This window comes from Pseudopodoces humilis, chromosome 20, assembly GCF_049639895.1.
Source record: "Pseudopodoces humilis isolate 2021_Gansu_Grassland_sample_001 chromosome 20, ASM4963989v1, whole genome shotgun sequence".
In the NCBI taxonomy this organism is placed as follows: Eukaryota; Metazoa; Chordata; class Aves; order Passeriformes; family Paridae; genus Pseudopodoces; species Pseudopodoces humilis.
The window spans coordinates 3,337,237-3,358,994 of NC_142219.1; the positions used below are offsets into that span (position 1 = coordinate 3,337,237).

The window sequence follows — 21,758 nt, forward strand, 5'->3', positions numbered from 1 at the left end:
CTCCGCCCGCCAAATCTCGCGAGAGCGGGACCCGCCCTTCCCGTGATTCCCCGCGCGCCCTGGCAACGCGCCGTTGCAAAGGGCAGCCGCCATGGCGGCGCCGCCGGGGCCCGGGGCTTTCTTCGTCCTTACCCTCCTCCTCCTTCCGCCGCCGTCGCTCCGGGCAGAAGAGCCGGCCGCGGAGCCCGCAGACATTCGTGATGCCGTACAGACGCGGGTCCGCAGCGCGCCGGCCCCGGTCACGGACGGTGGGTGCCCTCCGGGCGCTGCGGGCACCGGCGGCGCCCCCCGGCTAAGGGGAGCCTCGCTCGCTGCCTCCCTCGGGCATTCGGCCTTTGGCCTCTGCTTCCCATTGCGGTCTCCCGGGATTGGCACAACCGCCCGGCTTCTGCCGGGGGTCTCTGGGGCTCGCTGCACCCCTGGGCAGCTGCAGCCGCCGCAGCCGAGGCTCGGAGCCTCCTTAGGAAAGCTCAGCGAGCCCCTGAGCAGCCTGCAGGCCCTGGGCACGGTGATCGTGGCATGGACATCACATAGCAGGGCACCCCACAGCCCTGGGGATCGGTGGGGGTGGAGGGCAGGGTGTGCTGCTCACCCTGAGCACAGCGGGCAGCTCCGACCTGGCCCGGGGTGTCCTTGGGGGGCTCCACGCACACCCCGAGCTGTGGATACGTTGTCATAAAAATAGAGCTCACAAAGTTTTGTTACTGCGTTCTCAGAAGGTGTTTCCCGCTATGTTTTTGGCTACACTTTAATATCCTGGTGTTGCCCTCAGCAGAGCTTTCCATGGGTTACCTGCCAAACGAAACCCAGCCCAGTGCTACCTCCTTAGGGAAAAGAGATTTAAATCCCTAATCTCACAGATATAACCTTGCAATCTAATCATCCATGTTTGAACTTCTCTTGTTTACAGGGTGAGCTAAGCTCTGCCAACAGAATGGTCAGAACTTCAGAGATTCCAGGAAATACCTGGATACTGTTCAGGTGGTCAGAGAACATCCACGGGTCACAGGGAAACAGGCAGCAGTCAAAGTGAAATAAAAGAATTATGAAAATATTCTTTGAATGTCTTTTCTATAAAATACTTGCCTTAATTTTCCTCATTCTGTCTTATTCTTAAGTCTAGATTAATTATAGAACAGCAACTCTCTGAAACAGTTCAGTAGAGTAATATCTGTTCTTTGAATTTATAAACTTGAAAATCTCAAAGTGTTTCAAGAAGTTGCCAAGTGCATATTTTATTGAGATAGTTTACAGAATTATTAGCAATCACTCTGTCTGTGATTACAATATTTCACAGTATCTACAAACAGAGAGAAAAAGCAATTTCAAAGCAGTCAACTATGGTTATGTTGGCACATCAATGAAATGTATTCCTGGACCCTGAGACATCCTCAATGCTTGTAAATATCTCTCTGCTCTTTCAAAATGTTTTATTTTTCTTCCTAATAAGCTGAAAAAGCAGATACAAACAAGGTGTATTTATAGCTTATTTTTTTTTCCCTCTGCAGGGCTAAGTAGATTTTCACACCTCCAAAATCCCTATTGAATTGGGGTTTTGTTTGTCAGGGAGCAGATTTCAGTAAGCCTTGGTTTTGTTCACATGTTCCAAACAGATTTGCTCAGCAGCAGAAAAGATGGCTTTTAAAAAATTGTTTCAAGAAGACATGAAGTCAGAGAAGGCTTTTGACCAAAAGTTTTTGTCAAAACCAGGGCGAGGTGAAAAGTGAAAGTGTTTGGGACATGGTGTGAAGTGTGAAGTCCCCACTGCAGTGCTGATTTCACTCTCTGCTGCAGTTGCCAGGCTGTGTGTCTGCGACCTGCTGGTGGCACAGTGTGATGTCAACTGCTGCTGTGACCCCGACTGCAGCCCCGAGGACTTCAGCCTCTTCACCTCGTGCTCAGTCCCTGTGGTCACGTGAGTGCAGAAATATCCAGAAAGTACAAAATCGTCGTTCATTTCCTGCTTGCCTTTGTGGGGATCTGTCCTCTCCTCTGACCGAGTCCTACCCCTCCCTGCTGCCATCCTGACCCCCCTGCACTGACCAGGCAGAGCAGCAAATCCACCTCCCACCCAGTTCTCTCCCACTCATTCCCTCTTTCTTCCTGCTCCTTGCTTTCTTCCTGTTTCACGGTGCTTCTCTCTGTGGGCATTTAGGTGGTGATGTTTTTTAGGGGGGGAAGAATGATGCATCTTCCATCAATTCAGTGTCTGGAAATTAAGAAAACTGATACCACAGGACCAATCTGGCCACTTCTGTAGATCACTAGCTTTTATCAGTAAATTTATCAATAACCTCTTTGGTTACATTTATGATATCAGCTACACACTTAATCATTTCAGAGCTTGTTGAAATAGTGTGAGCAATTTTCTGACCCTAATTTTACAAGTCACAGTCCCAACCTGCTCCCCCACTCCCACTCCACAAGTACTAAAATTTCACATTATACCAATATAGCCAAAAGTTGTTTCTTTGCTATTTAGTTTATCTGAAAACACCTTCACCCAATTCCATCTTCTCAAAGAGGAGTTAAGAAAGCTCACTTCAAAATCATAATGTGCAAAAAAATCTCTCAGTGACTTCTCAGAACAATAAGTGCAGCTTTTCAACCCACCTTCTGTATAAATTATGCCAATCTGAGCACTGAGGGTTTATTCTTGGTGCTTTGAAATTTGAATTAGCAGTCATGGCAGACTGTGGTTTCTTATTGTTCTGGCACACAAAGACTCCTGCTCCCCATTTATAGATATTTATATAGATCAGAAAGGTCTAATCAACGCCCTCCTGAGTGACATTTTAATTGCCTCGGGTGACTGTGCTGCCTTTGTCAACTAGAAATGCCTCAAATGAAGTTGTGTTTCTTTGCCCAAATTCTTTTGTGTAAAACATTTATTTTGCATGAAAAGCCAGGGGATTTTCAGTGTCTGCAGGTGTTGTGGGTCTCATTATTTACATCAGAGTTTATCTACATTTGCATATTTGTGTTATTTTGGCTGATCCCAACGCAGAGGCCGTGACGTCTCTGGAACAGCAGCAGAAGGGTTTGATTTATGATGAGATCCTATTAACAAATGACTCACCTCATGAAAGAACTTAACTCCAGGCATGAAAATTTCTAAAAGTCATTTCAGTTCTCCAGGGCCTGTCCTTAGCTGCTCTGTCCTGCTAAATAGCAGTTTCACAGGGACCACCAGCTTGTGTTTGTAGCATGTGGCACACACCAGTTCTCCCAGGCTCTGAAGTGGCACATTCTCCTACAGTTCTGGGCTGTTGATGAGGCCATGGCATAGCCTTAAACACTTTTCCAAGACAGGCTGGGTTCATTTCACCTTCTGTTCCTCACTCTGCCATTTCTTTCACATGCATCTCAAGTAGGAATTTTTCCCATTCCCTGCTCAAAATGAATATTATTCCAAAATCCACAAAACTGACCTGTTTTTCTGCTCTGACATCCCACTTGGGTTGTAGAAATGAAAGTGCTGCTGAGCTGTGTGTGGCCTGTGGTGCAGCCCTGCATTTTTGGGGCCTCAACCATCTGGGTCCCACCCAATCTAGCATTTTCTTTCTCATATTGTCACTGGTTTTCCCTCCCCCAGTCTGTTTCTTACCTTCCTTCATGTTCATGCTCACAGTTTCCTCTCCTGAACAAAACATGTGGGAGAATTCTCTATTATTTATTATTAAGCACAGAGTATAAAACAATAGGAACCTTCTAAGGATGCATGATTGTTCTACAAATTGTATTAAATTCAGTAATTTCATGTTTTATTTTTCAGGTACTGCCTCAGTAGATGAAAAGAACTTTAAAATCTGGTCAACACTAACTTCTAGTGGGTCATTAATTAATTTTGTTTCTTTGCAGAGGTGACAGCCAGCTGTGTAGTCAGAAAGCTGCTGTGTATTCTCTTGATGTTGAAGCAAATCCACCAGAAAGGATATTTAAATTAATTGACAAAGTCAATCCCAGTATTTTCTGCATTCATGCTACAAACTGTAAGTAGAGTTGTAGGCAATATTAAGCATTGTGGTGTTACTTTTTGTAAGCTCTTTAGGTACCAGAAAACAACTAAATTTAAAACTATTTTTATTTTATTAAACCTCTCAGAAAACTGGTAATTCTGTCTGCTCAGTCCTTATGTTGTGATCCTTTCACTTGTGAAAACGTGAAATTAAACATCTGGTACTTGTGGTCTTCTTTGTTGGAAAAAACAAAATAGTTTAGTTTGGGTTTTTTTTGCAAATAATTTAGCATCCTAAATAAATAATTTAGGATTAAAGTTGTCTCTTTTTGTTACTAAATATTGTTTCTGTTTGGGTTTTTTTTCTTAAATTATCTCCTTCTTTAAATATTTTGACAGATAAACAAGCCCTGTACCTCAAATCCCCTGAAATCCCAACTCCAGAAAATTTTGATCAGTTGCTTGACAAATTTGGAGGTGCTACCTTCAGTGCTGAGCCTGACAGCTGGAATTTGGATACAGATGCTCAAAATCCCCCTGATGCAAATGAAACTTCCAGATATGAGGTAAATTATCTCTGATTCAATAGAAGGTAAATTCTATTTGATGCAATCAGTATTAGATTATTCCAGAAAGAATAAATCAGCATTGTTTGCATCTGCTTTTAAATAATTTATATTAGTCTTTAAATATAGAAATGTAAAAAGAAGAAATGTCATGTTTTGTGTTTAGTTAAAAAGTGAACTAGATTTTTAAGATAATTGAAAAGTCACTTTTTTTTTTGCTGTTTTCAACATAAAGCTGTAGCAGTGGCTGAAGAATTGCTGCACAAAGTAGTATTGAGAGATCCTGTGGAAATAACTACTGTTTTTATTCATATTTGTTGTTAATAAAAATGCTCTGAAACTTTCCATGGGCTGAAACACACCTGTGTACCTGACTGTGGTTTTTATTTGGCAGTATGGGGTTCCTGTGCAGACAGAGGATGCATTTCTAAGGCTGCCAAGTCCTGTTGTCTCTTCTTGGTGCTCTGACACAAATCCTGCAGGTTGGAAAATGCACTTGAATCCAAATTTTTTGGCTTTCTAGTATTCTGCTCTGGTTTGAGATTAGTTAGTCAGAAAGCTGGCACACTCCCCATGGAGAATTCAGCTAAAGGTTCATAAGCAGATGGTTTTCAAATCACTTTTCTCTATTTGGTTTGTTTTTTAAGACATAGAATAGAAATTGTGTTGTATCTCTATTAAATATTCAAAGTGAGCTATGTAAATCCCTGAGAATCTTGTTAAAGGGTTGTTTATCCAACAATAAAATGTCCTTTTTGGGATAATTGGTTTAATCAAACAGTACGAGGGTGACACCCTGAGGGAGGAGGGGTTTGCACCAAGCCAGCCCTGCCTGGGCAGCCTTTGGCAGATTCCCTTTGCACAGGGGTTCCTCTCGTAAGTCAGATTTGCAGGCTGAGCTCTGCATTTTAACCTTTCACACAAACCTTTCACCTTTACCCTTAATTCCCTGAGGTGGAGGCGAAAAAAAAAGCCACAGCCAAACCCCCACCTGCATTTTCCAAACCCCACTGTCATCATTAAATGTTGTCTCATAACAGTCGTGGTGGTGATTACAGGATTTAAGTCTCTTGTGAAGGAAAAAAAAAAATCTTATGAGATTCAAAAATTAAATAAATTTCATGAAACTTTTTCTAGAAGTCAAGGAGTAATACTTTTTCTCATAGCATTTTTGGAGAATATAAAAAGTTTTATTCTTCATAGCTCACATGAAGCCTTATCTGCAATAGAAATGGTATTTACTTTCACTTTTGCTTGTACCTAAGATATTTGTATTGTTTTTCATTTATACTTTTCATAATTCCTCTTTAATTTCCTCCAGTAATACTTGATGACTTTTTTTTTCCCCAGGGTTTTTAGTAAACCAAGCCACAAAATGCATTCGATCAGTGAGTGTGGAAAAATGTGACAGCATTCAAGCACTTAGCATGTTGTTTTATATCAACTCCAGCATTTTGGCAGTAAGTATGATTTAAAACAGTCATATAGATAAAATATGAGTATTTTATATCTTTTTGCATCTGCAGAATGAAGTAACTTCTGTTTACTGAGGGATATGGTGTTTTATTTGGATTTTTAAATTGTGAATTGGGAAGAAACATCTCCCTGTACAGCAGACTTTTGTGCAGAAAGCCTTTGGGAATGTTTTTACTACAAACTTTGGTAACAGAAGCATTTGCTGTTCTCTGCTTAGCCAAATATAAATAATGTAGTCAAAGATAAAGTGAAAAATAATAGTTTTGAAGATCCAAGGTCGTGTCACTGAGCTAGTGCAGTTTCACGTTTCTGTGCATGTTCAGGCTTTTCCAAGAAGCCCATTTATCAGAACACATAATTCTAAGAAATCTGAGTTTTAAAGAGTTGGTAGAACTTTGTACTGAAAAGAACCTGTCAGATTTAATCCTTTGCATCTGCCCTTTTCCTCCAAGCCTCAGTTTTTGATAGTAGGGGCTGGCACAGCCTTCTTTATGCTCCCAAAGGACACGACTGAGAACAATTTTCTTTGGATTCTGCCTGCTAAAATCGAATCTGGGGTTATTTTTCAAAGCTTTGCCTTCTTTTTCATCCATTTCTGACCTGGGGGATGATGTCTTATGTGAAAATAAATCCCCTGTAAAGATATTCATGAAGACAAAGAAATCACTCATGAAAAAATGAAACTGAAATACATCATACCTTAATCTGATGGCTCCTTCCAGAAGCTGAAGGTTGTAAAGAAACAGCAACCTCTTCACCATTAAAATTATTTTAATTTATGTAATTATTTAAATTAATTTAATTAGCAGTGAGTAACTGCTTAAAGACCCCTTCCAGGCTGCTCATAGATTCCAAAGCTCCCAAAGGCAAGGAAAGCCCACTAAGCAGTTCACAGGTGGGATCATTCTCCTGCTCCTTCAGGATCTCATTGAAATCAGTCAAGGATTGCTCCCAAATGTTGACTTTTGATTCTTCTGGAAGAAGTGGAGAAAACACTGCCTCAGAAGGGCTCTGAGTATCTCCATGTCCTTCCAAAATTAGTTCTTGTTGGCTGCAGGAGCAGAAAAGAACAAGAGTGGCTCAGGCCAGGCTCCAGCAGCTGAGTGGGTTTGACTTTAAAGATGAATTCCCTTTCCTGACTGGAAAAGTCCATAACCCCTTATCCATGTGCTGCTTGCCAAGGCAGTGGCTGAGCTCGGGAGAGGTCAGAGTTCTGCCCAGAGCACGCTGGATGTCAGGAAGGATCAGATGCAGGACCTGGAGAAGGCTGAGAAGCTGCTGGAGATGCTCTGTGGGAAGGTTCCCTTCCCAAAGGGAGCTGGAGGTGGGATGTTACGAGAGAAAAGCGATGGCATTGGGGACAGGGTGGTCACAGGGCAGAGCAGGAGCCCTCCCAGTGCCAGCAGGTGGAGCTGCCGGCAAAAGAAACGGCAAACCAGTGACTGAGGGAGCCTTACTGGGAGCACTGGGACAGCGGGTCCTACAGAAAACCCCATCCCCAGGAGCCCACCCTCCATGCCAGGATGGGCAGCTGGAGTGAGAGCAGCGTTTTGGGAATTGTTTCAGGTAATCTCTGCTCTCTGCCCTGGCCTGACCAGCAGATCCAAGGAGTGCTGGGGATTCCTGGAATCTCCCAACAGGAGGTGCCTCACACACACCATGGTTAGTGAGCAGTGTGCAGTTGCCAAACTACGAGCTGTTCCTGCCTCCCTGCCCGGGGGGAAGCTGAGGCAGCAGTGTGGCTGCAGTGCTGTCTGCGAGTGACCTCCAGACACATCACCCATCATCCCAGTCGTGGATGAACAGAACTCTAGGAGTGGTGCTCACTCCTCTCCCAGTCAGAAATAGCACCATTCCATGAAGGATGAGTCTAATCTTTACAGGGACTTTTATTCATCCAGCTCATTCTGATGGCTGAGCTGTATCTTGGGATGATAAATGTGTGACAGTCTGTACCTGCATCACCTTCAGGTCTCCAGCTCCCAGGAATGTGTTCCCTGCTGGCACTGAAGATGAGTCACTGCTCTCAGTATCCCATCATAATTCAGCAGAATTGCTCCATGATCAGAGTCCAATCCTTGGTCCCTTCCCAAAGATGTGGCTCAAACATTCATTGGAAAGTCAGACAAGTAAAACCTTTGACAAAATGGTGCTCCATTTTATAGGCTTGATTGATGACCTTAGTCTGCCATTTCTGCCTTTCCATGAAATATTTTTAGTGGAAATTTTTCAGTGGGGCAACACATATCCATGTGCTGTACAACAAGAGAGATACTTGCTTCTCTTTTATTGGTTTAGAGACCATGAAACTATGGAACAGGATAACTAAAGATTTTAATTTATTTGGGAAGCACAGCCTGGCAGGTTTCCTAAAGATGGTCTCTGAATAATTCTAAGGGTTAGAAGAAGGAGGGGATTGGATTGTGGCAGTTCTTTTCACACTTCCTGGGTACTCTGGTTTATATCCAATTAACTCCATAACATAAAAGTTATTGTTATGAGAAAGAGTTAAATAGACAAAGCCTTACCTGTTTTACTTGTCTGCTACGTACAATAGGTCAGACCTTTGCTACTGCTTTAATTTGTCCTTTTATTCTCCCTCAGGTGCCCAAATCGAGTCAGATGGTAAGTATCCTTCTAAATTAGTTAGAAGAGCTGTGGGCAAAATTCTTATTAAGTTACAGTCAGTGGGAATTTTTCACTGATTGATCAAATCTTTACATTAAAAAAATTGCATCATTTGCTATCAGTAATGATACTTAGCAACTCCAATATATAATGCTGCCTGCAAACGTTCAAGCTTGATATATTTCTCTCATATAAAACTCCCTCTTTTCAAGAAAATCTCTTTATTTATTTAAACACAGACCCTTTGGTTGAGCTTCAGCAGTCCTTGTAACACAGCAGTTGTTCAGAGAATTACTGAGTGCTGTTGCTGTGGAACAGAACCCGGAAAGGTCACACACATAATAACACAGAAAGAGCCAAAATTAATTATACCCAGTGTTCAGAGCTGACACGAGTCTGTTTTTCAGGTGAATATTACTGTCCAGTCCATAGTTGTCCAGTCTCTGAATGGAATGAGGACTTTACAGAGCAGCAGTGATGTCCTGAGGCTCCCGATGGTTTTGGATGAACTGTGCATCAATGCAGTTCTTGGGGTAGGTCTGGCAGCCTTTTTCTCCTCAGAGCTGATGGAAGGCATCTGTGCATCAAATCACTTCTGATTCCCAAACTGCAAAGCTGTCAGGAAGGCCTTGCGGTTTCCTTATATTGTGACATCTCCAAAGTAAATGTCATAGGAGAAGCACTGATTTTGGATAAAAGGGAGTGTTTTGCAACAAAATAATAACTCTGTGCAACATAACATGGAGCCAGGCTGAAATCCTGGTGTTACTTCTGTGTGTGGCAAAACAGACAATGACATGAGTTTGGAATTTACTTTATGCTTGGGAGATTATTTCAGGTGCGCTAATGACAGAGAGAGGAATGCTGCACATCATCTTTTAATTTTAAAGTAAATGAATGTTGTGCCTGTGCTTAGGTTTATCAAAAAGTCAATTGTGAAGAGGCTCCAGCCTCTAGAGGATATAACCCATCCCCACCCTGGAGCTGAGTTTCTTAAGCAAGCAAGAAAGAAAATACTTGCATGGTTTAAATATTTATCTTTTTTTTTTTCTAGTTTCTCTTATGTATTTGTTCAAATTAATATCTAAAATGTTTAATTTTCAGGTGAATTATCACATTACCCACACAGACACAGGAGAAATAATAGAAGCAGCTGCTGCTTTTGTCTTGGGGGCAATTAGCAAAGAAGCACTTTCAATAGAGCAGAGCTTCGAAATCAGCTTCACTCAGGTAACTGTGGAGATGTCATGGGTGACTTGGTGAAAGTCATTTAATTACAAAACTTATTAAACTTTAATCAGAACAATTGTTAGTAGCAAGGTGAGACAGAACTTGCCCTGGATACTCAGCATTTCAGAGCTAGGCAATGAAGGCCTCCAAAGTCTGTCATGCTTATGAGCCCGAGCTTGTGACTATAACAGAGAAAGCAAAGCCTCAGTCTTGCCCTCATCATGCAAGGCAGGTCATAATCCTAAAATAACTGAAATATTTCTGTGTTTTCCTACCACTTCAGTGCAGGATAAGAACTAATACTCTGTTTGCATTGCAGGAAAATACACAGCCACTTCCTCTCAGTGGCAATCCTGGCTATGTTGTTGGGCTGCCTGTCAGAGCAGGATTCCAGCCTCAAGGATATCCTTTCCCTGCTGCATTTCTGTTTGCTGCACTTGCTCTGGTCCATCCTCACAAATCCTTTTTAGCACGGACATCTATGAAATACATCTGTTCTCTACCAAAAATAAAAATGTGCTTTTCTTACTGTGTTTTAGGAGGGAATGACTCAGTCCTGAGTGCAATCTCCTGGGTTGTGTAGTGAGGTACATTTAGCCCTTCATTGCACACCCTGGTGCTTTTGTGAGAGGAATCTTGAGCCATTATAGCATTTTCAGCTATATTTTAAGGATATGATTAAGGATTCTTTTTTTGTCCCGATATCCATCAAGCATTTAATTTCCCTTAACTGTGTGTTACATCTGGCATCATTCAGAGTAGTAACAAACACAGCCAACTCACCATTCTGCAGAGCACATCCACCCAGGACTGCCTGGCAGCACAGGGAGCCAGAGCCCCAGTATTATTTGGTTATAACATGGTATCAGGCTGTAAGCTACGGTAAGAAGTAATTTATATTTTTTTTAATTTAATGCTTTTAACCCTCTGACAACCCTTTCCCTCAGGCTCTGTTCAGGTCCTGGGCCATTTGTACAGCTGGAGGAGTATTGAGAATGGAGTATTTAATTATAAAAAATGTCATTTAATTAACAGTGGTCTTTCTCTTGGAAAGATTGTGTACATTAGCAACTGTAGCCAGAAGGCTTGAACAGAGCAGAGAGCAAGGAGGAATTATGACTGTGCCAAACCAATGGATTTTGCTGTAACTCATCTTTTTGTTTTGTTTGGTTTTCTGGAAGAATTACAGCAGCTATGAAATGCCAGCCTTTGGCTCAGACCCTCCTTGATGTGCTGAAGGGCCAAAGCTTTCCTGAGTACGTGGCCTCATTTGGGAATTCTCAAGCCCAGGATGTACTGGACTGGGTGCCAATAACACAGCTCCACATCTCAGAGCAGGTGAAAGTTAAAGCACTTCCACCCCTCCATCCTCACGAGATCTGTGCCTGTGCTGCAGCATCAGCTCAGCTTCACACCCTAAAAATGCAGGAACCAACTGGAGGAGAAAATAGGGCTGGGAATGCAGAAATAAACTGGAAGAAACTCATGGAATATTCACAGAGGAGGCTTTCACTCTTGCTGTAGAAGTTGTATTTGATCAAGCTGGTATCCAGGCACCTCAGGGCAACATATTGGGTACAAAGTGAGTTGTTTAAACACAGGTTAGAATGTTGCTATTGTGAGGACAAAGCACCAGAGGTGACAGAGTGAAGGAACAGAATCAGTGATTCCCCTCTTGCTCCAGGCCAGGGTAAAAGAGAGAGAAGCACAAAAAAAAGATTGTGGATGGATTCTTGCATGCTTCTGCAACTAAAGGATGAATGGTTTCTGTAACCAGAAGTGTAATAGTTCAAGAATAAATGCATAAAAATATTTAAGATTGTAGCCTTCAAAATTCTGCCCTGGCAGAGTTCAAGATTTTGTCCTGCCCAGCAACAGTGCAGGGTCCAGCTGCTCTGGCAAGTTCCTCAGTGAGCTTTCTGGGGACATTCTACCCTTTTAATAACATGAATAATTAATTACTATGATGGTTTCTGCATAAGGCAGACAATGAGATGATTTCTCACACTTTGCAGAGCTCATGCCAAATACCAGTGTCACTGGGAATAGAAGTGAAGTGGACTAAATATGGATCCCTGGTCAATCCACAAGCCAGGATAGTGAATGTTACAGCCACAATCACTAGCACCACACTGAAGCAGGTATGTAATTAAATTACAGGATTTAAGATAAAACAAGTGGCTTGTTTTCCTTGGGTATCAGCTGTGTGATATTGACCCAGATAATCTCTTTATCTAAAGGCAGCACTTCACATTAGAATGTATTTACACCAGCAGTTCTCTTCCAGCTCAAACACAACTGTGGGCTCCTTGCCAAAACACACTTCAATAAAAATCTATACATCATTTATGGAAAGAAACATGGAACTATATGAACAAAATCAAAACCTTCTTAACAAACATAACCCAGACCAAATAAAACAATTGTACAAATGAAGCTAAGTCCTGTTTGTATTTTCATTGCAGCTTCCCTCAGGAAGGGAAAGGATTATTCCTGTAACAAGTTCTGTGGTTTTCACTGACATTTCTTCACCTGCAGAGCCAAGCTACAAAGCTTGGCCCACCATTAACATCAAGTTACCCTTTGACTTTTTCTATCCCTTTGTCTAAGGTAAGTATGTATCAAAACCAAAACATATTTCTGCTTTATCTTAGTTTTAGTTCAATGTTTATCCTGTAACTGTGATGGGCCATCACTTACTCCTAAGTCGTAGATACTGGGCTAAAATTGGGCCAGAGAGGAAGGGTGAGACCTTATGAGGTTTCTCAGAAGGTTTAGGGTGAAGAAACCCCCACAAAGTGGAAAGTTCCCAATTATAACTCTGCAGAGAGGACAAAGGTTGCAGTCTGAACTTGCTGGTGGCTCCAGCATGTGGGATCCAGCCCCAGCCTGCCCAGCAGTGGCAGGAGGGGAAGGGAAGAGCACAGGGACACAGGGAAAGCAGGTTCATTATCCCCTAACAGCAGAGATAAATTGCTAATTAAACTCATCATGTGCTATTAAATCAGGCTTCTGCTTTATCTCCTTGCATAGATGAATAAGCCACATGTACCTGGCTCTTTTTCCCATACCACTAATTAATTACCTTTTTTAAAAAATCTGAGCAGTTGAGTTGTGCTTTCAGTGACCCCTCCAGCTGAGTGGGGCTGAAATCCTTTAAGGACACCTGCTGCAGTCCCCATCTCTCAGAATTCCCACTTCTTAAACCTCACTCTTCAGCTTTCAAACAGCCTCTCCACAGGGACACTCTAGTACCTGAAAAAAATTCAAACACCAGCCTGGCCCTTTAGAATTTGCTTTTTCATGGCTCTTCTGGAGTCTGACTGTTCCCAGCAGTGCACTCACCTACATCTGTTCTTACATATTCCAGTTCTTTTAATACATGGATTTATGAGCTGTGGAAACAAAGAACTTTGCAGCCGCACGGGCTGTGAAGGAACAGTGAAAGGGGAAGAAGAGATGAGGGAATGCAGTATCAGAACTGGGATCTGCTGCTGGAACAAGGCATTGCTTGATGTAAAATGGCACATGTTTGCCTCTAGTTTGGTGCTGATTTCTTTGTCAGAGAAAGGAGTGGTGTGTTGGTGTTTCTGAAATGAATGTTATATAAATAACAAAGTGGCACAAGCAGCAACAGAAATGAGGAAACTACCAACAGTATGAAAAGAATGGCTGGCAAAGAGACGTATTGATGATGAACAGGCAGCTGGAGAAGAAATTACCTTTTCAGTCTGGGTTCTTATCATTTATACTGCAAGTTTGTTGCAAACAAAGAATGTTATCACAGAAAAAAAAATAAATTATTTTAAATAAGTGGTACTTTTCTGGATGTATAGCTTGTAAAGATGTGTCTTTATTAAATTATTTTGCAGTTTTGACTGTGAAACTATACAAGAAAGGGAAAAAAATTACTGTTTACAGTGACTGTGTGTGATTAATTTTCCATTAGAACTATTTTTGTCATCCCAAGGTCTGATCAAAGTGGGGTCAAATGGAAAATGTTTATAGAAAACACAATACAAGAGGAAGCAAAGAGACAGAAAAACCTTTCAGGTCAAGCTGGCAGATCCAACACTGCAATCTCTAAGCAGAATTCCCACCTTGGAAAACTGGCCTCCTATTTTTGCTGGCTGAGGAGTCCATGCTGTTTCAATATTTTATTCAGCCTCTCGATTTCTTGCTCCTGTAGGAGACAGAATTTAAATCATTAACAGCCTGCAAGCAGCTTCCCAGGTTCCCACAGATCTTCCTATCTGCTATAGTGTATCTCCTGCAGCAGGAAAACAGCACAACCTGGCCAAGAGAAGTAGGACAGAGGTAGGGACATCATTCCTCCTCCGAGGAGCAGCCCAGGGAGGCACGGGCAGGGCTGTGCTGCTTCAGCCCAGCTCACCCCACACTTCCCGATGAGGAAACCAAGCCAACAGTGCCAACCTTGCACAAGGATCCCCATTAGCAGGTAAACCCAAATTAAAAGTGTTTTTTTACCTTCTCCAAACAGCTGTGTTCCAGTTGTTCCACCCTTGTGGCAAGTTTCAGGTTTGCTTGCTTTAACTTGGACACTTGTTGCTCCGAGCGGGTCTTCACCGATAAAATTATTCCTGTGGAACAATTCACAGTGGGTTTGCTTTACATTGTAAAACAGCCATGAGCAGGAGTTCACAGCACACAGGCTGTGTGCTCAAGGAGTTAAACATGTTCCTCTCCAGCTCAGCTTCTGTCATCTTCAACTGCCCTTCCCAAGTGTTTTTCTTAATGAGAAAGGGTTTTAAATCAGCCACCGGAGGGATTCAGATACCGATACTCTGCTGGAGAGAGGCAGCCTGGCCTCGGAGCTGAATTAATCGCTCTGTCACTCAAATCCTGAACCTGAATTTGCTCCCTTGGCAGAACCCTGGGCTGCAGCAGGGGCAGCTTTGCTGTGTTTTTGCAGTTTTAGGTGTGACAGCAGAGCAAGGCCTGGGCCAAGGGCTCCTCCACCCCCGGGGCCGATCTCTCCGGCCTGGCAGAACAGGACCTGGCACATCCCAAAGGAGCAGGACCTGGCACATCCTCAGGTCCACAGGGCTTTGGCTTCACCTTGCACAGCTGCAGTGAGAGCAGGCAGTGTCTCCTCATGGCAGAGGTGCCACTTCTCTACAAGCACCAGTAGGTGATTCCACATGAATTCAGCCTCCACACTGGGAGGCATTTTCTTCCCACAGCAATAAAGCAAAGCAGCTTGATGAGAGCATGAAGAACATCACGTTCTCCCTCCCAACACAGCTCCTCTGGATCATGGCTGATTCCAGTGTTCCAGGCACCGGTTTGGGCTCTGGGGATTCAGTTCTCCAAGGACAAAGCAGCGCTGCTGCTCATTTGCATTGGTAACACGGACAGGAATGGTGCCCAGGCTCTGACACCCAACACCCCAGCGTGGGGCACATTCCCTTTGTCTCTCTTTGCTGCAAGCAGGTGGACACTGCATAAAGCTTGGCAGGGAGCCTGGAGCACCCAAGGATGAGGGGATTTATTTGTAATTGCAGTCCTGGGTTCTGCTGTGAAGTGAGGCTCCCGTGGCTCCCACAGCCGCACACAAATCCAGTTTCTCTCTGACTTTCACTCTGAACTCAGGAAAGCCACAAGCTGCTCTCACATCTCTCTTCTTTCTGGCTGCAGCTGCCGACCAGGCACCTTCTCCTCATTGAAAGGGGCTGAGGGCAATGGGCACAGCCCCAGCAATCCCCTCCTCTGATCCCAGCTGTGTCAAATATGGAGCACCCACCAAAAGTGGGAACATAGGCACAGGACAGAGATTGAGCTGAGGCTTCATGCAGGAATTTGAGATCATCTCATTGCCATATTTTTTGGAATCCCAAAATTCCTTCCTCAAGAAGGAAGAAAATATTTGCATCTATGCTTTTTTCAGATATGCCCAAATTTACAGTTACAACAGTGAAATCACTAAAGCCTGATTTGGGGACATTTTCTATTTCTCTTTTTATGGCAAACCCTTTGAATTCAAGCAAGAAAGATCTAGAGTAAGATCAGGACATTCCCTGCAGCATCCCTGGAGGGGATAATGGAGTCACAGCAGAACAGAGCATTAAAACCTGCTCTGCTGTAGCAGCAAATTCAGGAAGACAGGGGCTGCTCCCCTGCCAAAAGAATCCTGCAGTGGAAATTCAGAACATGAGCCATCCCTCTCCAGGAGAAAGGTGCAGGAACAGATTATGGGTTTTTTCAAGGGGAATGTGCCTGGCTGCCATGCACCTGAGGCATCACACAAACACAAACAGCAGATTGTTGCTGCTCCAAAGAAATTGCAGCCTGATTAAAGCCACATTCCAGCCAGGAAAAACCACACGGGTGGAACTCTGAGCAAGACCCCTGGGGTCAGGTTTGAGAAAGGAACAAAGCCCAGGTAATTCAGGGAAGTTTGACAAATCCAGCCTGGTCCTGCACCCACCATTGATGATCCGAGCCACCCTCCAGAGCCGCAGGAGGATCAGGAGCCCCACAGCCTCAAACTCGTGCTCCCAGAAGATGAGGACGATGTCGAGGATGAAGGACACGATGACAACGATCCCATCCAGCATCTCGAACTTGTGGTAGAAGAACTCCCGACGGTAGACAAAGACTTTAAACCCCACCTCAACCAGGAAGATGGTTAAAATGGACAGGGAGAGGTAATGGAAAACCTGGGAAAAAGAGCACAAGTTTAAGGCAGGAAGCCCTGCAGAGTACACACAGGGCAGGGCAGGCTGGAAAGCCTCTGCTGCTCTAAGGCACCTCTGGTTTGGCTCTACAGGAAGGGCTGAGGACTTTTCTTCCACAACCACCAATTCAGCAAGGCTGGAAGTCCAGGTCCTGCCTTGCCCAGCCTGTCCAGGGGGCTTTGAGCCACCAAAGGGAAGGAACTGCTGTTCATGCTAATGTTTACCCACATTTTACCTTTGGGGTTATGTTATATCTGTCCGGATGGATGATTTTCAAATCCATGAGCAATTCCCCAAGAACCAACAAGGCATCGAGGATCACCAAGCAGACAACCCCGATCTGTTGGAGGAGAAGAACCAACATGAATCCCATCCCAGCACAGACAGAGGAGCAAGAGGAGCCAATGCAGCCCTTCAGATAAACACACCCTGATGCCCACAGCCCTGATTTGGCTGGTTGTGTTTTGTGGAGCTTTCCATCGCTCCCACTCCTGCTGCCCCAAATAGTGAGTTATTCCAGAGCCTGCTCGGCATGGGGGGCTCAGGGAACTGGAGGAGAACACGTGCCAGAGCCGTGGTGATTGTGCACTGGGGCTTGTCTCCTCTCAGGAGACATCTGCACCTGCGGCGGAGTTTTCTGTTCCCACAGGACAGCTCAGCTCAGAGGCAGCCGCTGCTCTTTGCACCGTGGGGACTCACAGCCTCAGTGCTCTCCCTGAGCTCCGTCCCACAGCGGCTCTGCTGTCACAAGTGCCCTTGGTTTGTTCTGCCTCACCTGAAACCTGTGAGAGCTGAAGAGCTTTTTCATCATGTACTGGAAGGAGATGTGGTTCCTGGCAGGCTCCATCTTGATCTCCACATCTGGCTGCTTCTCCCCAGCCTCCTCCTCCTCCTCCCATTTCCGATAGTCGTTGCTCCATTGCACGGGGTCATCGCCCACCACCGTGAAGTGCTTCAGGTACCTGGACATGGCTTTGGATCAAGCTGGCATCACACTGCCAACGTCTGAGGGACAAGAGCAGAGCGTCACCTCCCCATTTGGGGCTGACCAAGGATGTCAGACCTTCCTTTTCTCACCCAGCCAGGGTGACAAGAGTGTGACATTCCGACCCAGCTGGCTGGGCCCTGCTGACGGGAAGTTGCTTCATGGTGATACCGCTGGTTTTGCATCACCTCCCACGGCACCACGCGGAGCCCCTGCTGCCTTCCCAGTTCTGTTTGCATCCCGCTGTGCTGCTCTACAAGGAACTTCCTCACAAGGTATTTCCAAACTTCTCCAAACAAAGCATTGATTACAGGAGCACAAAGCTCCAGCCCTTATCTGGTACCTCGTGATGGAAGTGGGGGCAGCTGCCCTTGTGTTCCTAACACCGATCCAGAGAAGCTGTTGGTCAAGCTGACCCCAACATCCTCACCCTCTGGCCACACTGCCAAGATGAGGAACAGCAATAATTTCCCTCCATTAACACGGATGACACCCTGTTATCTCAGCCTTTGCAGGCAAATTAAGCGGGTGATGCCCACATTCCAACCTGTCAGGAGGATGACATTGTCCTCCCCATCTCCTTCCGTCCAGAGCTGTCCTCACCCTCGGGCATCCCTGCAGGTACCCAGCGAGGGGCAGGACCGTCAAACCAAACTCCTGATTGAGGCCACGCTCCAGCAATGAAAACCATACGAGTGAAACTCCAAGTTTGCTGGAAGAGCAAGACCTGGGAGCCTCCAGATGGGCTGCGTGGATGGCTGCAGGAGAGGCTCGCCTGTTTTTACCACAACCCCGCCAGCCTCCCTTCCTCCTTGGGCAGCCCTGCGAGGCTGTCTGGTCCGCAAACCCTCCGAGATCCGCTCTCGACACCAGCACATCCCCACCCTGCTCTGCGGGCACCTGTCCTTGGCCAGAGCCGCCCGGGGAGCTCAGCACAAGCCTCCCTTGGCCCGCCGGTGCCACCACAGGTCCGTCCGTGCCCGAGGGCTGTTCGCCCTCTCCTCGGCTGCCCGGGGCCGCGGTGGGCTCCGCTGCCAGCTCCGGCCACCTCGTCACCTGCCGGGAGCAGGGAGCTGGTCCCACGGTGCCGTCACAGGGGCAGCACCTTCGTTCTCGGCCACCGGGCGCCGAGCGGAGCCCGCGGGGAGCAGCCCCGGGCATCGAGCCCCCTTCCCCGTGCGGGACAGCCTCGGGGCTGCCGCGGGCCCTGGAGCCGCCAGCGGACGGAGCATCCAGGACCCCGAGGCTTCCCAACCTCCCCCATCCCCAGCACTGACCGGAGCGGCCACGGCGACGCCCAGAGCAGGACGGAGCCCGGGACCGCGGCGAGACCCCGAGGGGAAGGACGTGGCAACCCCGGGAGGGTCCCGCTGTAACCCCCCCACCTCGCACCCACCGGCCCGAACCCCGGGAGCCTCCCGGCCGCCCCCCGGTACCGTTCGCGTCCCGGCTGCGCCCGCCGCCTCCCGCCGCCGCGGGGCCTCCCCCGGCCCGGCTCCGCCTCCCCCCGGCCAGGGGCGGCCCCGCCGCCTCCTCCCCACCGCGCCCCGAGAAACTTCAGCGGATCCCCGAGCCAGGTCCTCCTTCCATCCCCGCTCCGACATTTCCCATTTCCGCAGCCTTTTTTCCCCCAGGCTGCCCGCGGTTCCTCTCTCCGCGGGAGCTGCCGGAACAGGATACTGCAGATGGAGTTTAAACTTTTTTTTTCCTACTGTCTTTAAACTTTTTTTTCCCCCCATCACCCGAAACAACGATCAAAGATCCAGGAGAGTCGCAAACTTAAATTGTGACTGCCTATCCCAGAGCTGCTGAGCAAGGACACAGATTAGCCCCATGAAGTCACTGGAGGTCCAGGGATCAATGTGGCTGTAAAATCCAGGAATCGGGCCTGGATGAATCTGTCTCCGTTTATAGGCTCGTGTTTTGTTAGAGGCCTCTTCATGTTTAGGGTTCCCCTCCATCTCTCAAACACAAATTGGTTTGGGATGTCCTCACAAAAACTCAGCTGTGAAAAGTCCCTGGGACCCATCTCTGTGGCACCTCTGCTGGGGCAAACTGGAAATATTCCTAATTTTCTCCAAGGAGCAAACATCTCTCCAGTTTTGCACTTCTAAAGCCCAGAGATGTTTTGTTCTTTTGAAAGAATTTCCTCCCAGAGAGTGCTTAAAGCTTTTCTTGCAATCTAAATATTTTCTAGCACCTCATGCCAAAGCACAGATCCCTGTTCTCCTTCCCAGGGCATTGGGGAATGAGCACAGGTGACACCCTCCTAGAGCTCCAAATCCCTCATCCATCAATCATCACCCCAAAACATCTTACAGAGCTCTGGAGTGGGACAGCAAAGGCAGAGCCCTGGACCCGAGACAGGGAGGTTTAGCCTGGGCGTTTCCAGTTAATTTGGGCATTTTTGTTTCAGCTGAGTTCAGTAAACAGCAATCAGGTAATGGGGGAAGATCTGCACCTCATCAGATCCAGCCCCTTTTGGGTGAGGACTGTAGGGTTTCAGGAGAAAACCCCCACCACGCGGGGTGTGTGTGCATAAAATCCCCGTGTTCCCCTGTGGCCTGAGCTCTCCTGGGGACTAGGTCCTGATGTTCCAAGGAAAATTGATTTGTTGTGGATGTCAACCTGACTCGGAGCTGAACACAACAGCCCTGACACATCCAAAGCAAACCAGGAACAGGCAAAACTGACCTGTGTGGAAAACCAGCCTTTGCACAGCTGGATGGCAAGGACAGACTTCACCTTGGAGAAACCAGAGAAACACCCCAGTGCCTCGAGGGACACCCAACACGAGAGTGCCTCAGATCTCACCACTCTTTCCAGGGCACACGACAGGGATTGAAGAGAATTTGGATTTACCACAATTTCCTGCTACCTGTTGTGGAGACTTGCAGCACATGCCAGTGCCCGTCCCCACCCCAATCCATTCTTTGCAGCATCCAGAGCTCTGGGTCAGCAGGAATTGGTGTTGGGCTGTGGGGACACAGGCCTTGGGAGGCTCGCTGCTGCTCCAGCCATTCCATGTGTCAGCTAGATATTCCTACAAGTGGCATTATGGAAAAACAATCAGCATCTATTCCTCCTCTCTTCCTCCACTGATCAAAATAACCCAACCCCAACAAATGACCATAAAATGTGCCTAAGCTGTTGATCACAACTCGCAGCAGGAGCAGCAGCTCCTTCCCTTCCCTTCCCTTCCCTTCCCTTCCCTTCCCTTCCCTTCCCTTCCCTTCCCTTCCCTTCCCTTCCCTTCCCTTCCCTTCCCTTCCCTTCCCTTCCCTTCCCTTCCCTTCCCTTCCCTTCCCTTCCCTTCCCTTCCCTTCCCTTCCCTTCCCTTCCCTTCCCTTCCCTTCCCTTCCCTTCCCTTCCCTCCCCTCCCCTCCCCTCCCCTCCACCCCAGGGAGCCTGAGGAATGACCCAACCTCAGGGAATGCAGCCAGGCAGAGAGCACAGCCCAGAATAGGCACCTGTGTCACTGAAGCTGCATTTGGGGAGAGAAAAAAACAAGCCATGGAGTCCAAAGGTGTGGCACGGCCAGAGGCAGCACGGCCAGCGAGGAGGGGTGACCGTGTCCCTTCCAGAGCAGGCACATCCCAACCGGTTCCACGTGTGTTGCCACCCACAAAGCAATAACAGATGTGCAGGGTGTTGGACAAGGAGGGAGAAAAATTATACAGCTATAAAGGAAACCACAAGTGTGATTCAAAGGGTGAAAGTTTGTAAGAGCCTTACCAGATAATCTCTGACATCTGATCTAACAAGCTCAGCAGAGGTAGTTAGAGGTTTTTGATTAATCGGCTGTAGAGGGAAGGGAAAAATGTCTTCAGAGTAGGAAAATAGCTCTTTGATTCAGAGAAATACATTGAAAAAATAAAGTCAATGGCTGCAGACTACCCAGAAAATGCATTTGTGACACGCGAGTCCCACTCACTCCAGAAGTAGAGGGGAATTCAGTGGGACACCAGGACAGAGCTGGGCGTTCCAATGACAAACTTGTTCCTCAGCAGATGCAGCAGCGCTGCAGCTGTCCTAGAGCATGGACAGGGTAGGAACCGGGCACCTCCTCTGAGTGCAGAACACCCCACAGGATTTTCCACACACAGTGAAGGACCCCGGTGCCTGGAGCTGGCACACACCTCACCCGTCCCCACCGAGCCACCTGTGTGAGCCAGGCACCCTGAGCCTCCTGCCCCAACAGCCAGCAGTGATAAAAT

The 21,758-nt window shown here is 46.5% G+C and overlaps 2 protein-coding genes across 5 annotated transcripts; one reads left to right on the forward strand and one right to left on the reverse strand.

Moving 5' to 3' along the window:
- The first annotated feature begins 55 nt into the window (after nucleotides 1–55).
- TCTN1 (tectonic family member 1) lies at nucleotides 56–13,691 on the forward strand. Its single transcript, XM_005524285.2, has 15 exons — nucleotides 56–248; nucleotides 1,795–1,915; nucleotides 3,862–3,992; nucleotides 4,358–4,524; nucleotides 4,919–5,006; nucleotides 5,875–5,984; nucleotides 8,605–8,625; nucleotides 9,036–9,161; nucleotides 9,733–9,858; nucleotides 10,178–10,260; nucleotides 10,600–10,740; nucleotides 11,040–11,196; nucleotides 11,874–11,999; nucleotides 12,324–12,468; nucleotides 13,229–13,691. The coding sequence occupies exons 1-14, from the start codon at nucleotides 92–94 to the stop codon at nucleotides 12,465–12,467; spliced, it is 1,698 nt and encodes a 565-aa protein (XP_005524342.2). The 5' UTR covers nucleotides 56–91; the 3' UTR covers nucleotide 12,468; nucleotides 13,229–13,691.
- On the reverse strand, nucleotides 13,692–19,925 carry HVCN1 (hydrogen voltage gated channel 1). Of its 4 annotated transcripts, none has more exons than XM_088065145.1 (6): nucleotides 19,861–19,925; nucleotides 17,332–17,561; nucleotides 16,792–16,896; nucleotides 16,307–16,538; nucleotides 14,347–14,459; nucleotides 13,692–14,041 (listed from the first exon to the last, which is right to left on the reverse strand). In XM_088065145.1, exons 2-6 carry the CDS (start codon nucleotides 17,524–17,526, stop codon nucleotides 13,976–13,978), a joined length of 711 nt encoding a protein of 236 aa, XP_087921271.1. In that variant the 5' UTR covers nucleotides 17,527–17,561; nucleotides 19,861–19,925; the 3' UTR covers nucleotides 13,692–13,975. The 4 variants fall into 4 exon arrangements, with proteins under 4 accessions (XP_087921271.1, XP_005524343.1, XP_087921270.1 ...); XM_005524286.3 differs by lacking the exon at nucleotides 19,861–19,925 and adding an exon at nucleotides 18,978–19,039; XM_088065144.1 differs by lacking the exon at nucleotides 19,861–19,925 and adding an exon at nucleotides 18,938–18,985.
- Nucleotides 19,926–21,758: the final 1,833 nt, after the last annotated feature.

Bases quoted from the DNA above. Each gene is read 5' to 3' on its own strand.
- TCTN1 (XM_005524285.2), top strand. From the start codon at position 92: ATGGCGGCGCCGCCGGGGCCCGGGGCTTTCTTCGTCCTTACCCTCCTC. The intron at 5,007-5,874 runs GTTGGAAAATGC...TTTTTTCCCCAG, and splicing joins CTCTGACACAAATCCTGCAG to GGTTTTTAGTAAACCAAGCC. The intron at 9,162-9,732 runs GTAGGTCTGGCA...TTTAATTTTCAG, and splicing joins GCATCAATGCAGTTCTTGGG to GTGAATTATCACATTACCCA.
- HVCN1 (XM_088065145.1), bottom strand. From the start codon at position 17,526: ATGTCCAGGTACCTGAAGCACTTCACGGTGGTGGGCGATGACCCCGTG. The intron at 16,897-17,331 runs GTGAGGCAGAAC...CTCCTCCAACAG, and splicing joins TCAGCTCTCACAGGTTTCAG to ATCGGGGTTGTCTGCTTGGT. The intron at 16,539-16,791 runs GTAAAATGTGGG...TCTTTTTCCCAG, and splicing joins GATATAACATAACCCCAAAG to GTTTTCCATTACCTCTCCCT.